Source organism: Panthera onca, chromosome E1 (genome assembly GCF_046562875.1).
Source record: "Panthera onca isolate mPanOnc1 chromosome E1, mPanOnc1 haplotype 2, whole genome shotgun sequence".
Taxonomy (NCBI): Eukaryota; Metazoa; Chordata; class Mammalia; order Carnivora; family Felidae; genus Panthera; species Panthera onca.
The window spans coordinates 39,778,941-39,795,323 of record NC_138352.1 but is presented as its reverse complement, the minus strand read 5'-3'; the positions used below and the strand labels follow the sequence as shown (position 1 = coordinate 39,795,323).

At 48.9% G+C, this 16,383-nt stretch overlaps 1 protein-coding gene across 11 annotated transcripts in view; it reads left to right on the top strand.

Annotated features, from left to right (window-relative positions):
* The window catches only part of RFFL (ring finger and FYVE like domain containing E3 ubiquitin protein ligase), a 67,673-nt gene that overhangs the window by 39,067 nt on the left and 12,223 nt on the right, over nt 1–16,383 (top strand). For 6 of the 11 annotated variants that reach the window (XM_060646690.3, XM_060646689.3, XM_078437474.2 and 3 more), the window contains 2 exons: nt 9,210–9,397; nt 15,926–16,339. In XM_060646690.3, the coding sequence (XP_060502673.1) occupies nt 9,218–9,397; nt 15,926–16,339 (594 nt within the window). In that variant the 5' untranslated portion in view covers nt 9,210–9,217. Of the gene's footprint in view, nt 1–8,998; nt 9,107–9,209; nt 9,398–15,925; nt 16,340–16,383 lie in introns of those variants that run through there. The other 5 variants (XM_060646683.3, XM_060646684.3, XM_078437472.2 and 2 more) reach the window with 2 other exon arrangements.

The window sequence follows — 16,383 nt, the reverse complement described above, 5'->3', positions numbered from 1 at the left end:
CTTGGAGTTTCCAGTCTGTGGGTAGATCAGCTGTAAACAAAGCTTTATAATTGCAGATTACGGCAGTGCTCAGGAAGGAAACTAAGGGCAGTGAGAGAGAGGCAGTGTGACTGAGGAGGACTCCTCTCAATCGGTGGTGTCCGGGTTACATCCTGAAAGATGAGGAGGAACAACCCAGGCAGGGAGAACAAGCGGAGACCTGGAGGCAGGATGGAGCCGTGTGCTTGACCTCCTAAAGGCCACCATGGCTTGAAGCTTAGCGAGCAGGGAGAAAAGCAGCATGACACGAATCAGAGAAGTGGACTGGTGGCACATGCAGGGTCTTTTAACCGTGCAAGGAGTTGAGTTTTCCTTCTGAAATGCAGTGGGACTCTGTTCAAGAGCCTGTGTGTGTGTGTGTGTGTGTGTGTGTGTGTGTGTGTGTGTGTGTGTGTTGGGGAGAAAGAATTGGAGAGAGGCAAGAACAGAAGCTGGGAAGCTAGTTAGGATCAGTTCTTCTACCCAAGAAGCCCTTCTAGACTCTGGAATTACAGTAGTGCGTAAAATCCCTGCCTAGAATTTTAAAAATTCTAGTTAGAAAAGCAGTTAACAAGTAAGCCAGTAATACCAGTTCATGCTGTTAGGCATGAGACTAGAAAATGACATTGAAACTGAAGAGTGAATGGCAGGAGGGAGCCAGGTATGTGATATCCTGGGGAGAAGAGTCCAGGCAGGACTCTTCCAGAAGCAAACAGCAGATTCAACGTCTAAGGAGGGAAGTGTGCCGTGTGCATAATAGATCAGAGATGGCGGTTGAGATCTCTGCCGTATTGGGGGGGAGAGGGGGGAAGGGGGGTGGTGACAGGGGAGATGGAGATAGGAATTTATGAATCTTCAGCTTAAAAACAGTATCCAAAGTCACCCGACAGGGCTCCTCTCGGGAGACTATGGATGGAGAGGGTGCCAAAGACAGCCTAGGGGCTCCCAACATTGAAGAGCAGAGGGATGGGAGAGAGCAGCAGATAGGCTTTGAGCTGGGAGGCAAACCAAGGGCACGGAGTTGTGGAGAGTGTTTCAAGGAGGAGGCAAGGGTCACTTGTGTCTGGCTCTGCCAGGAGGTTAAGAGGAAGACAGAGAAGTGTCACTTGGATCTGGCCACTTGGGATTCCTTGGTGACCTTGAGAAGAAGAGATTAGGTGGAGTGGTTCAAGCGAGACTGGAGGGTTTAAAGAGTGAAGTTGATGAAGTGAGCTGAGTATTGGGAGAATTTTTTTTTTTTAAGGTTTATTTATTTATTTTTGAGAGCAATCGAGCAAGGGACGGGCAGAGAGAGAGGGAGAGAGAATCCCAAGCAGGCTGCATCGTCGGCACAGAGCCCTGTGTGGGCTCGAACTCATGAACTATGAGGTCATGCCCTGAGCCGAGGTCAAGAATCAGATGCTTAACTGTGCCACCCAGGCGCCCTAGGCTGATTTTATTATTATTTGACTGATTGATGGACTATGGAATCAGGACTCCTTCTTGCAGCCTGCAGAGCACGGGCTTCATGGTATAAGCAATTTAGTTTCACATCTTGGCTTTACTACCCTCTAGCTATGAACTTTAGCAAGTTAACTTCTCTGAACCTTGGTTTTCTCACCTGTAAATGGGATGCACTAATCTAATTTGCCTTGTCAGAATTGTGAGGATCACATGATAAAGCACTAGGTAGTCCGTGCCTGACAGATCAGAAGTATTCTTCGAGTGGAGAATGACTACTTTCTTCACTACTTCTGAAAACATGTAATTACTTATCAGTTATTTCAAAGAGGCATAGCTAAGCCATATTGATAGGCTTTCATAGCATTTCCTTTCAAAGTCACTGCAATTGTACTTTAATTGCTTAATATACAAGATGAAGCAAAACTTATTCTGTATTAATGATCCATAACGTGGGATAGTTTTCCTAATGCACTTACAGCCTAGCTGCTTTTAACAATTCCAGGAATATGGTAGTGACAATAGGCAAACCTCCCTCATGGAACTGCAGACATTCTTGAAGGCTTGCTTCGTAGCCACTTTCTAATTTGCCCTGTCAGAAAGGTACTTCTTTGAGGATTGTGGGCATTGTAATTAGGTTTTCTAAAAAGGATTTTTGTGAAATCTTACACAGTGGTTCACCATAAGTATGTTAATTCCGGGATGTTGCATCTATGTAAAGCCCGTTGTTGCAGAAGTACCTTGGCACACAGAGCAGTTAATTAAAATCAGAACAGATTGGATGAGAACCTTGGGGACTTGACTTTACTGCCTTAGATTTTGGAGGTTAGCAAGGTGGTTTGGAGTCGCATTGCAAACTAGCACTTATTTTACTAGGGCACTGACATTCTGACCCTTCTACTCCATGGGTCCATTCTGACCCTTCCCTCCTCCTCGGTAAAGCCCATGACAACCACTGATCTGCTTAAAATTATTTGCCTTGGGCAGGTGAACGAGTGCAGAAGTGACTGTTTTAAAATTACTTAGGATTCTAGGACTTAATGGGGAGAAATCACATTATCTCCCTTCTTGCCTCTAACTACAACTGTACTCAGCCTACCTGGGATAGATCATTTATCTTAACCCTGTTATTAAAACTGTAATTTTCCTGTTCAGCAGAGCTTAGTCTCTCAAGAAATGCCAGCATACTTGTCAAGCTGACACACTCCCACGTGCTGACTAGCCTTCTCGGCCCCGGACCCGCAGGGTTCCTCCACAGGGAGGAGCAAGTTTTCTTGCTCATCTTGGCCTTACACCTCCCGTCTTCCTCCCGGTCCTGCAGAGCGGGAGAGGAGAGAGCCTCGCAGGCTTCAAACAAGCTCCCTGGGACCCTGGTCAGAGACTGTATTTGGGGATTAAATCGCCAAGTCCGTCTTTTCCGAAGAGGGTGAGGGGAATCGGGGAAGGAATTTTCAAACCCTCAAAGAAGATTTGATCATTTTCTTTCAAGATCAGGAGATTTGCAGATCAGAAAGGGAACTTTCTCATGATGGCGCCATGGGCAAAATTCGTTATACGCCCACGGTTGGTTCCACTTCCAGCCCTTTGGTAACACGATCAGATGCCAAGTGTGTGTGTGTCTGTTTAGGGCTGAGGGATGAAAAAATATTGCCAAGAGAAAAGCGTTTGGTTTGTATGGCAATGTTAAAACTACAAACGCTTTCCTTTCACTCCCTGAGGTAATCCTGAATACGGTTGTAATTTAGGCTTCGTATTTTCCGGTTTGGCAAGAGAGTACTTTTAACTGGCCACATTAGGAAATGGTATTTTAATTATATGTCAAACAGAGTAAAAGCCTGGTCTCCTGACATTGGTGACCCTGTTCTGTTAGCTACTTCAGCACTGGAGACCTCCCCCCGCCCCAGCCCTTTCTGTAATAGTCCCGTCCCCACGTACTCATATGCCCGGGATAAGACTCCGTTCTCCACCTGCACATGGGGCCGGGGGAAGAACCCAGAGGCAATCTTCAAGTCTTCTCCCAGAGCCAAGACCTCCTGAGCCAGGCCACATACTTGGATAGGCTGATGGCTTTTCTTTCACAGCTCTTCAGAGGAGGCAGCTAAGATTAGAACCAAAGTTGAGAGAATGAAAATACCGCCGTGGAAGATAGATTGTCTTGGTTCTCGACTGAGGAAGACCTTTCTTAGCTCTTCTGTCAGGATGGCCGAGTTGAGCTGTATAGTTGTGCCTCATTGGGCCCAGAGTCCCCTGGGGGCAAGGACCTAGTCGACCTCACTTTTGGTATTCCCAGTGCCCAGCACGGCGCTGGTGCTCCCTAAGTGCTTGGGAAAGCACAGGAATTTAAACACTCTACAGCTGGCTGGCCTTCTGGCTGTTTTCCTGTTGATCACGCCTTGCTGTGCAGGCCTACCCATCGTGTGGCAAAGTCCTTGGCTCTCAGAAAAAATTGCAACGTGCAGATTCCTTGTGCGAAGGAAAAGTTTGTTTTCTTCTTGTGGTTAACACCCCCCCCCCTTGTCTTTTTACTTCATCCGTTCACCTTTGTCTGCTGGCAGCTTATCTTTGGTGACATCTGTCTCCCCTTGCTTCCAGTCTCTGGTGAAAGAGGTGACCTTTCTCCTCCCCGCCCACCCCCAGTCTTTCTTTCTCCTCCTGGCCCTGACTCCCACCTTGTGTTGCCAGCTTCCCTTCCCCTGTAACCTCTTCCTCTTTGGGGGTCTCCTGCAGTCTCTGCATTTCTCTGTCTTGTGTTAGTAACCTGTATCCTCTTTAGCTCTGGCCTTCTCTCTTCCCTTCATGGCCAGAAGTTTCTTCAGAGAATAGGGCCTGGCTCTTCCTCACGTCTGACCTGTGGTTAGCCATCAGGTTCTCTCTTCCTTAACTGCTCGGATGAAGAACACATTCACGTTTTCTTGAAACTGGGGCCTGGGTCCATTGGACATTTTGTATTCCATGCGTTCTACTCTCCGGGTCATTTGACAGCATCGATCATTTCTTCCTGAAACACAACCCTCTCCCAGGTCCCCCCCCCCCCCTTTGTTTTTATTTGTTTGTTTTGTTTAGTTTTGGTTTTTTGTTTGTTTTTTTAAATTTATTTTTGAGAGAGAGAGAGAGACAGAGCGTGAGCAGGGGATGGTCAGGGAGAGACAGAAACACAGAATCCGAAGCAGGCTCCAGGCTCTGAGCTGTCAGCACAGAGCCCAACGCGGGGCTCTAACTCGTGAACCGTGAGATCATGACCTGAGCTAAAGTCAGCCATTTAACCGACTGAGCCATCCAGGTGCCCCCAGATCACCCACCTTTGAGCATTCTTCCTTCCACTGTTGTGATGGTTTTCCTCCACTAGCCCTTTAGGTCGGGTCTTCCCCGGGGCACTCCCTGGCCACCCTCTCTGACCCCCCACTGTCTAATTCAGTCTTCTGCCCCGTTCTGGCTTGTCATGCTTCCAGCAGGCTGAGGATTCCCAGACCTTCCTCCTCAACCAGGACTGTGCTCCTGTGTGCTGTGTCCATCAGCAAGTCCCCTGGGTACAAAACCCCACTTGTCGTCTTAACTGCCCCCTGCCTTCACACAGACACATGCCTCCTCCTGAGGGCCTTGTCCCTCATTACAGTTAAGGATTCTACCGTGTCCTGTTGTTTTTTTTCAGAGACCCCCAGGATTCGTCCAAGACTGCTTTCTCTCCCCATTCTCCCACTGCTTCTGTTCACTGACGCATCCCACGAGTTCATCAGAGATCTGTCTGCCTTTCTCTTAGGCCCGTGTCCTCGTGTCTTGACTGTACTATAGCAGCATCCTGCTCCTAGCCTTCCCCTTGCAGGCTTGTTCCCCAGGCTGCTTACCGGCAGAGTGCCCACTCTAAAATGTAAATAAGATTAGAAAACCTGCTTGCCTGAACCCCTCACCGTGTTCCATTACTTGCAGGATAAAGTCCAGATTCCTTCTTTAGTGGCTGCTCGTTTGCCTGCTGCACACCCCACCCTTACTCTTGACCCTACTGAACATTTTGTAGTTTCTTTTTGTATTTTTTTTATTTAAAACAAATGTTTAATGTTTGTTTATTTTTGAGAGACAGAGAGAGAGACGGCACGAGCGGGGAAGGGGCAAAGAGAGAGAGGGAGATACAGAATCTGAAGCAGGTTCCAGTCTCCGAGCCATCAGCACAGCTTGCCCATTTCAAGCGGGGCTTGAACTTACAAATTATGAGATCACGACCTGAGCTGAAGTCGGATGCTTAACAGACTGAGCCACCCAGGCACCCCCATTTTGTGGTTTCTTTAATGCCATGTTGCATGCAGTTTGCTCTTTCTTGCAAATTCTTTTTACTCTGGGCCAGTTACTCTAACAGCAGGATATGTGTGGCGTCTCACTGGAGAAGTCTTCTCTGGTCATCCCTCCACCCCTGGGGAGTTGATTGTATCTTTGTAGCCTCCCGTATGCTGTAGGAACCTCTGTTAAAGCACTGAGCACCCTGAAATTTCTAGCTTTGGCTTTACATTTCTTTCTATCTTTTTAAAAAGATTTTAAGTAATCTCTACACCCAACATGGAGCTCGGATTCACCACCCAGAGATCAAGAGTCATGTGCTCTACTGACTGATCCAGCCAGGCACCCCTGCTTTTACATTTCTTGTTCCCCTGCCAGACTGTGAGCCCCTCGAGGGTCAGATTTCTCCCTTTACCTGCCTAGCACTGGAAACAGCAAGGCACTGGCTTCCATAAAGGTTGCGTGGGGGAGTGGAGATTCTGACCAAAGCTGCAGACCACCCACAGCCGGGCTGCGCTGATCCTCGCCTTGCCCCCACCCCCTTCAGTTACTTGACCCCTTCTGCTAATTTTGTCACAGATGTCCATATCCCTTTTTAGGATAGCCCAGAAAGCCAATGGTAATTGTGGGGGAAATCTCTAGTTTTACTTTTTAATCTGAACCTTGCCAGAGAAATCGTGGCTGAGCTATTGTTATAATGCTCGTAGCAACGACTGATATTTGTTTAGTGGCTCTCAGCCCAGAGAATGTCCAGGTGAGAAAAAGGAAGAACAGAAAGGTAGGACTTACTAGAGGCAGGTGTAGTAAAGCAAGGCTTGGGCCCAGGTCTTTTGGTTCCAGATCCTGCATTCCTTGCATTACAACACATGGTCCCAGATGCTCTTGTCCAGGTGATTGAGAGAATCGTACAACCCCTCTTTCAGAGGGGCCACTCTGCTGTTAGCGCCATTATCTTGCCAACACAGAACTCATTTATTTAACTGTTTCTCATTTTATTTTTCCATGTGAACTGTTCATTGCAGTTAAGACTTTTCTAGGAACTGAGAGGCCTTGGACAAGTACTAGGCCGAGACCAAGGTGTTTGATGTGTAGGAAATGGAGTGAATGCGATTAGTTAAAGTTTAAATACCGTGTGTGATTCATCCTGTAGTCTTTGTTGAGCTATCTATCTGCTGGGCACTGGCTGACTGTCATGGTCCCTGTTCTCAGGGGAGGGAGGGGGGTGGGGGGTGGGAGGAGGCGGATGTGAATCAGACATGCCTGCAAAAGGGAATGAATTCTCCATCAGGAGTATTGGGAAATGCTAGAAGCTAAGAAGGCCCTAGAGTAGTCAGGAGACCTAAGGTTATAGCTGTGTGAACCAGGAAGTGAATCCTCCTGCTGGGCCTCTGTCTTTTCCTCTGTGAGATGACCAAGCTTGAACCAGTTGGCTTCTTACTGTTAGTACTTCCCAGCTTAGCACATGTTTGAACTATGATTTACAAAGGCACTTTTCATGAGTCAGGAGGCAGAGCAGAAGGTACCATTCTTCTGTGTGACCTGATTATTGAGTAGTAACACTAAATGTTTCATTTATTATTTCTGTAGGCAGAGAGTTCAGGCTCAAAATGTCCATATTGACTGCCTTGGTGTACTAAGAAAAGCACACTCTTACTTCATCACGGCAATGCTTGGCATTTCAGGGGACCCTTTTGCAACTTTAGGTTATTCTGACATTTGAGGGATTGGATCTTCTTTGTTCTGTGATCTTAAGCATCTGGGTGGCTCAGTCGCTTAAGCAACTTGATCTCAGCTCAGGTCTTGATCTCAGTTGTGAGTTCAAGCCCCGCACTGGGCTCCGTGCTGGGTGTGGAGCCTACTTAAAGCATTTGGGGTGCCTGGGTGCCTCAGTCGGCTGAGCGTCCGACTCTTGATTTCAGTTCAGGTCATGATCCCACGGTTGTAGGATTGAGCCCTGCATCATGCTGAGCATGGAGCCTACTTAGGATTCTCTCTCTTTCCCTCTCACTCTTTCTCTCTAAAATTAAAAAAGAAAATCAGGGGCGCCTGGGTGGCTCAATCAGTTAAGTATCCATCCGACTTTGGCTCAGGTCACGATCCAGCCATTTGTGAGTTCGAGCCCCTTATTGGGCTCTGCACTGGTGGTGTGGAGACTGCTTGGGATTCTCTCTCTTTCTCTCTCTATCTCCCTCTGTCTCTCTCTCTCTCCCTCTCCCTCTGTCTCTCTCTCTCTCTCTCTCTCTCTCTCTGCCCCTTCCCCACTTACACTCTTTCTTTCTCTCAAAAATAAATAAACTTAAAAAAAAATCTACTCCTTTGGACAAAGGAGCACCCCTATTTGATATGTTAAATGGGAATAATATTCCAGAATTTCTTAATAAACCCATAGAGGCACCTCTTCAGCAAGGTTACAAACATTGGTTGAGCGTCTTCTGTGTGCAGGACACTGCTAGGATACAGTATACACGTGACTAAGAAGTCATCCCTGCCCTCAAGGAATTTATGCTTTAGTGGCAGAAAATAGAGGGTAAGAATGTCTGTGCAACAAACTGTTTAAGCTGCTGGGAGAGAGGTTTAGGAAGGACTGGAAGAACAAACGTCAGAGCAGTTTGCTCTGCTGGCTGGCAGAGGGGAAATCAAGGTGGGTGGCATGGTACAGGAAAAGAACGTTAGGTTTAGAGTCAGAAGACCTGGGTTTTCAGAATCTCAGTTCTCTGTATATTAGCTGGGTGACCTTGACTTCTTTGAGCCTGGGTTGCCTCATCTCTGAAGGAAATAATAATAGTTCCTCTCCATGGTCATTGTGAATATGGGATTATACTTGTGTGTGTGCATGTGCATGTATGATAAAGTCCTTTCTTTTTTTAAGTTAAAAAAAAACTTTTGTTTATTTTGAGAGAGAGAGAGAGAGAGAGAGAGAGAGAGACAACGCAAGCGGGGGAGGAGCAGAGGGAGAGAGGGAATCCTAAGCAGGCTCCGAGCTGTCCGCACAGAGCCTGATGTGGGGCTTGAACTCACAAACTATGGGATCATGACCTGAGCTGAATCCGAGTCAGACACTTAACTCACTGAGCCACACTGGCGCCCCTGATAAAGTTCTATCTATCTGAGCTCTAGGAGCAAATTCATCTTCCTGAATAAAGTGGGTATTAGGTCACTTACGATTGCTAAGGCAGTTCTTTACTTGAAGTCAGGTCTCAGATTAAACCAAAACATAGCTCAGCAACCTTTCAAAGGTAGGGTGCCATCTCGGCCGTCCGTGTCGTCCTGGTAGATCAGGCGTCTGTCTTGTGTGCAATGGCCACTGGTGAAGCAGGAGGTGGCGAGAAACCTACGGCCCCTGAAAACATGTCTTCACCTCGACGCTCAACTCTGGCAGCAGGTGTGGATTGAGTATCCTGGCTCACTTGTGCCCTCGGGAATGGGGGAATGCAGTAGAGGTGTGTCTTAACTCTGACCCTTTTCCCCTTCCTCCCTCGCACCAGATTTTATCATGTGGGCAACCTGCTGCAACTGGTTCTGCCTGGATGGACAGCCTGAGGAGGTCCCCCCGCCCCAGGGAGCCAGGACGCAGGCCTATTCCAACCCTGGGTACAGCTCCTTCCCCTCCCCTACAGGCTCGGAACCAAGCTGCAAGGCTTGCGGGGCCCACTTCGCGAACATGGCCAGGAAGGTGAGTGTTGACTTCACAGCCCGCTGGGCCGCTACAGCCTCAGGTCCTCGGGCAAGCCTGCCGACCCCTCCGTAATGCCTGTCGCCTTGCCGTTGCCTGATCCCATAACCCACACCTGATCCCTTCACAAGATTGTTAAAGAAAAACTAGCCCAAAGCAGAGCATCTCAGCGTAGATTTGGAGCCAGACAGGCCTGAATTCAGATGTCAGCTTTGCTGCTTACAAGCCATATGACCTAACTTTTCTGGAGATTCTTTCCCCCCCATCTCTAAAATGGGGGTGTAATAGTCATACGCATCGGACAGTGTTGTGAGAATAAAATGGTTAGGCCACCAGGGGCGTCCAGCATGATGCTTGGAACGGAGCAGGCACTCAGTGTTACTCCCTTCATTCGCTGTCGTCATAAAAAGCCCGGCCGCAGATTAACTTGTTCTTTTTATCACTTGCAGTGCCGAGGACATCTCAGGTACATCAAGACCCTGACAGGACAAAGACTGGGGCTCCTTTACTGTAGCGACTTCACTGGCCGTGCGCGGTAGTCATCATGTTTTCCAGATTAGCAAGCAGCAGGGGAGACCAGTGGCTGGGGAGTTGTGCCTGGGTGCGGGCGTCCCTGGTTAGGGCTCAGTGGCGGCCTATTCTCCTCTGTCAAGCATGGCCGGGGCTGAAGGTGAACCCTGACCTGGGAATTCCTGCATTCTTCTGCAGAGCAGGCGGTTTGCAGCCCTGGATGTGATGTTAGAATGGCGCTGATGGGGACTTTGAGAGGAAGAGCTACTTTTTAAGCCACGTGCTGTATGCCAGGGTCTGCTGTGAGCTGTGTGGATGTTTTGGTTTCATTTCATCCTCGCAGTGTCTCTGTGATAGAGGTTTCAGGGTCCCGAAACTCCCATTTTACAAATGAGAAACTGAGGCTTTAGAGTTTAACTGTTAAGAAGGAGACTGTCAAGTTCCTGGCAGATGGCGTAAGAGGGATTGAACGACTCCATCTTTTCCCTCCACTTAGGTAGTGCCCCAAGATCATGTGGTTAGTAGAGGGCAGAGCCAGGATTCACACCCAGCTCTTTGAATTCCCAAGCTGCCTCCCAGAAGACATTCAGCACGTCAGAGAATTCCTGTAGCGCTGACCACCCTTTTGTCCCCATAAGGTGGAGGAGGACTGGCATTTTGCCTCGTAGGTTGTGTTTTGCTTACCCTCCACTGCAGCGAAGGTGGGCCCTCAGCAGAGCTTTGCTGTGATTTGCTTGGCCGCCCTGGTCACTGCTAGAATGCCACCAGAGAGGCCACTGCAGGTGGCCAGGGAGCTGTGGTTCAGTGGCTGCGGCGCTGTTCCCCTTACACTTAGACTGGAAGGTCGAGTCCTTGGACGGAGGCCGATGCGGAGACTAGAAGGAGCTGGGAGTCCTCTTAGTGATGGAGACGGTGGGGTGGGTTCGGGAGCCAAAGCGAGATGGGCAGGAGGCCCATGGGCTGCTTGTCACCTGCCGGGCACTGAGCTTGGTGTTTCAAATGCGTTCCCTTTTTGACCCCTTAACACAGCCTATGAAACGTGTGCTATTGTTTGTTCCCATTTTAGAGATGAAGAAATTGCTCTCTCTGTTTAAGGTAGTCAGTAGTTTCCAGGACTCCTCAGGTGCAACTAGAGTCTGTTGGATAGTCCAAGACCTTGCTGTTTTCAACAAGAAATGCTGGGAACAACTGCGGGAAGAAGTGGCAAAGTAACTTCCTGTTCCTTTGGAACAGGAAAGACATTTGTTTCAGTGAGGCTGCGTGAATTTGCTCTAGGTTTGTGTGACCTTTTCTTGAAAACATCAGTTATACCCTGTGGAAGGTGAGTGGAGGGGAGCAGAGAGTGCAGTGATGGTGATCAGCTCGGGCACCAGCACACTAAGCGTGTCGAAAAGCATGTTGAGAGAACCAAGGGATCTGGCGACTTCCTGACATTTCTGAGCCAGAAAAGAGAATGAGTGAGCAAGGAAACTGCCCCCAGAGAAGAGAGAATGGCAGGTAGGTGAACGTGGGAGGAGGCTTCATTTTTGTGTATGGTGCCTGTTTCCACCTGACGTAAATGTTTGTGCATGGCCCATCTTCAGAGGTGGAGCACAGGACGGGGATTCTGTTGATTTTGTTTGCAACTTTGTCCCCAGTGCTAGTAGAACAGTGACTGACATGCAGTCATAGGCAATATGATTTTATAAATGAATGAATGACTAGGCAGTTGAGTTGCGAGCAGTTTGTAAAGGAGGAAGTAGGCTGGAGAGTTTCTGCTTTCATTACTTCGTGGTTGGTAATTCCATGCCGAAGATTTTCATTGAGGGCCCAACTCTGCTGCTGCAGCAGTGTGCTCGCAGCTAGAGGTTACAGGTTTGTGGAGACGGAGCTGAGTCGGCCTTTCCCTCGGGGAGCTCCCTGGCTGACTAAGGAGGCCCTCATAGCAACTGTGCAAGTTATGTACTAGGGAATCAGGCATTGCTGGTAAATTGAGACACCAGATAATTCTAGCTGGATGAAAGGTTTATTGATCTGCAAAGCAGCGGCTGAAGTAAAGACACCAGAGGTGGGGCAAGTGCCAGGTGTGTTTGGGAACTGTGAGTGGCCTGTTTGGCCAGAGTGCAGGATGCTCGAGGAGTTAGGGTGGACCACACTGGGATCAGATGGTGAAAGGCCATGACTTCCGCTGGAAGGAGCTTGTCACCAGATAGCAAGGAAGCACAAGAAAGATTTTGAACAGAGGAACCAAAGAGATCAAAGAGATCAAAGAGATAAGGAGAAAGCTTCTGTAGCAAAAAGAGCTTTTGGGGGTATGAGAGGAAGAAAAGTTCCAATTTGAACGGAAAAAGATGGCTAGTGGTACGATGTCTTGCCACAAAAATAAGAATTAATTTTGTGTAATTCACAATGGATTTTGTGAATATTAAGGATGTTTTCTCCTAAGAGAATTTTTCATTTGTAACTTCCTTCTTAAGTGGATCAGCATTCATATCTTTAGGGCTTGGCAAATAACAACCACAGGCTTTTAAAACGTGTTTTCTAGAAGTTGGTTGAAAGGAAATGATTACGAGGATCCTGCTGTTTTTCTTTTCTTCATTGTGGTCAGTATCTTCTGAATACTCATCCAGTACAATGCACAGATAACATTCAGGACTATCTGGAGAGAACATAGCTTGTACCCCCTGCCTTAGAGTTTTTAGTCCTAGAGAGGGATGACAAGCCAAATGTTTTGCCCCAAGCCAAAAACCTCCTCTGTATTGGCAATACCCATGCGTAGTTTGGCAGGGGCCCCGACCGTTTTGGAAAGGGGGGGGGGGGCTGGTGCCCAGCCTCTTTAGTTGGACCAGTTAGGGGAGGCTGCGGAGGAGGAGGTCATACTTAGAAACTGGAAGAGATCTTGGGATCTCAGAGTACTGGCAGAAGCTCAGAGATAAGGCAAAGGGGGAAGGGAATAAAAGGTGACTGTGTTACCTTTTTTTGTGAGTGCCCACCTTATGCTAAGGTTTCCTATGCATGACCTCATGTAATGCTTTCAGTAACCCTTAGAGGTGGGTTGACCTTCTGACGTTACAGGTGAGGAATCTGATGCCCTGGGAACTTACTTATTTTGTACAAGTTCCCTTAGCGAGGAAGGGACCTGCCAGGAATGAATCCTAACTGTGTCACTCCTCAGGCTGTCCTCTTCCCCCCGCAGTGGGCTGCAGGGAGAAATGCCCATAGGAAGGCTGGTGCGGAGGAGGGGCTGTCTCACCTGTGCCAGGGAGTGTGCACGGGGAGTGGGGAGGAATAACAGAAGGGCAGATTAGCCAAGGAGAGCGACCCGCCCCCCCCCCCCCCCCCCCACCATGCCGGGCATCCCTTGAAGGGCGGTGCCTGCCTGGAGGTGCTGTACTCTTGGCAATTTTGCAGGGACGTTGGCTCCGCTAACTCATCTTTCATGCTTCCTTGTTACTCAGTTGGTTTGCAGGGTTTGCTAGAATTTATACACACGTGTTGCCTTTGCTCATTCTGCCCACGTTTGTTGACAGCCGTTTTCTCCTTTCCCTTTGTTCTGTCCTGGCTCTGCAGGCTGGTATGCTAGCCTGGAGGCTGTCTCACTCCTTGAGGGGGTGTTTCAGATGCCGGCTGACTTGAGAGTCCCCTGCGAGCAGGGGGATATGGAGAAGCTGGGTGGCTGCCTTTGCATTCTGATCTTGCATCCAATAATTCAATAAGCTGGGCACATTTGAAGAAATACAGAGTTGTTTAGATCTGGCTGATTGAGCAACTCAGGGCTTTTTAATCGCGTCAGGCTAGGTCTTGTCAAACTGCATTGACTTAAGTAATGTTCCACGTCAGGACCTGCAGCTTTATGACACCAAAGCCTCGTCATTTCATGATCAGTCATCGTAAACGTATTTCATTTCCCAATAGAAAAGCTTTAGATCTAAATGAACCCCCCAGGACCCCAAAACATCTATTTTCTACCTGAGTGGCTACAGGTTTCAGGACTGTTATGATGCTTATGCAGCCATGTGTCCTTTTAACTTGGGCTCTGACCATTTTATTGTCTGGTTATGACTGTAGAGAGTGAGGGAGCTGGATATATGTCCTTTCAAAACACCTTCTAAGTATGAGTGGTCAAAACTGGGTGGTAGACATGCCCGTTTCCCTTTATGACACGAATGCCACTTGGAGCCTTCTTCAGCCTGCACAGGGGTATCTGATCTCGCCTAGGAGAACCTAAGTCTCTCGGGCATTCTTGCAAGTTTGAATTCAGCTTTCTATATTTAGAAGAGAGGGAACAGAAATATTTAGTTAATGCTCAAGTCACCAGAGGATGAAAAGTTTTTAATTTCTTTAGAGGACTAGTGTGTGCTTCCAGGGCCATGCCAGCGTGCCCACGGATTACCTCTACCGTGGGAGTGTGGCCTGCTCTTGGCTGGGACAGAGCTCAGTCAGATGTCGCTGTGCTGGCTCAGCCTGTAGGGCGAGAGGCTGAGGATTTGCTTCCTGTGAGTTGAGCAAGCCCTTGTGTGCTGTGTGGTCTGCCGTTAGGGGAAAGGCTGCTGCCATGCAGTACCTCCTACCTGCTAGGTGCTCTCGTCGTGCGGCTGGGACACTCTGCACTTGCGCAGATGAGAGCTCCCTAATCGCGTCTGGGGGGCCCCTGTAGCTGTCTGAGTATTTGCCTTGGATATGCTGCCGTGCTTCTCTGGATTGCCAGCACTCTGGGCCTTCCTGGGTGGGGTTTGGAGATGGAGAGCCAGGCCCTGGACTAGGTCCTGCTGTAGGCTTGACCGGGACTGAGTTAGGCAGCATGGCCTGGTGCAACAGGCGTGGCTGCGGACATTCCACATGGACAGGCCTGCAGTGTGAGTCCCAGCTCTGCTGTTCCCTGCCTGCCCTCGAGTACAGTGCTTAATTTCTCTGGGCCTCGCCTGCTTGGTGAAACAGGGAGGCCTGTTAATAATGATTGATTAATGATTATGTACATTAATACATAATACAGCGATACAGTAGTGCTTTGCGGGGTTGCTTTGAGAATTAAATGACAGGCCCTAGCACATCGTGGCCTCTCAGTAAATTTAATTAATAATAGTAGTAACCACCATCATACACATGCATTTGCTTTCTTTTCTCAGCAGTAAAGTAGAAAGAATCGTAGTTCAGAGTTTGAATCCTGGCTCTCAAAATTATCTCCCATTTCCTAGAAATAATAATTAAAAGAGTTAACACTTATTGAAGAATCATGTGTCAGGTATGCTAAATGCATTCTCTCTTAACTATACAACGGTCATATGAAGTAGATACTATTACTGCCCCATTTTACAGATGAGGAAACTGAGGGCTAGAGAGGCTAAGTTACACACCCAAGGTGACACCATAAAAAATGGGGGAGAGGGGCACCTGGGTGGTTCAGTCAGTTAAGCGTCCATCTCTTGATTTCCACTCAAGTCATGATCTCACAGCTTTGTGAGATCGAGTCCCGAGTTGGGCTCTGTGCTGATGGTGCAGAGCATGCTTATGATCCTCTGTCTCTCTGTGCCCCTCCCCTGCTTGTGCTGTCTCTCAAAAAATAAATAAATAAACTTTTGAAAACAATGGAGGGGGGAGACTAAATAAAAATGTTGGTTTTTTTCCGACCCTAAAGCTGGTATTCTTAGTAACCTCTGTTTCTCTATCTGTACAATGAAAAAGTAAGCCTCAACTGGAATAATAAATGTAGCATCCTGTACATGGATACACAGATGCATACGGGGCGGGGGGGAGGTCTGCCATCTGGGGGTGGTGTTTAACCTGAAAAAGGGAGCTGGCACCCACATCCTGGGGCGCCTGGCTGGCTCAGTCGGTAGAGCGTCCGACTCTGGATCTCGGGGACGTGCGTTCAAGCCCCATGTTGGGCCGCGGGGCCTACTTTAAAATAGCCTAAAAAATAGGTAGCTTAGTACAAGTAGGAGTGATTGGGGGAGGCCTTGCTGGGCATGTAGCCCTAGGCCCCCATCCCACCCCTCTTGTCCTCAGTCTGACATGGTTTCTGCTGCCTCTTGCTCTAAGCAGCAGACCTGCCTGGACTGCAAGAAGAATTTCTGCCTGAGCTGTTCGAGCCAGGTGGGAAATGGGCCCCGCCTCTGCCTTCTGTGCCAGCGGTTCCGAGCCACGGCCTTTCGGCGGGAGGAGCTCATGAAGATGAAGGTGAAGGACCTCAGGGACTATCTCAGCCTCCATGACACCTCCACCGAAATGTGCCGGGAGAAAGAGGAGCTGGTGTTCTTGGTGCTTGGCCAGCAGCCCGTAATCTCCCAGGAGGGCAGGACTCGCGCGCCCACCTTGTCCGCGGATGTCCCCGAGCAGCAGGCCTTCCTGACCCAGCCTCGCGCCAGCACGGTACCTCCTACCTCGCCTCACCTCGCCTCTTCGTCCGCACAGGCCACCTCTGTTCCCCCAGCCCAGGCTCAGGAAACCCAGCAGGTATGCACCGGGTCACGGCCGCCCCCGGCAGGTCAGGGGGCTCC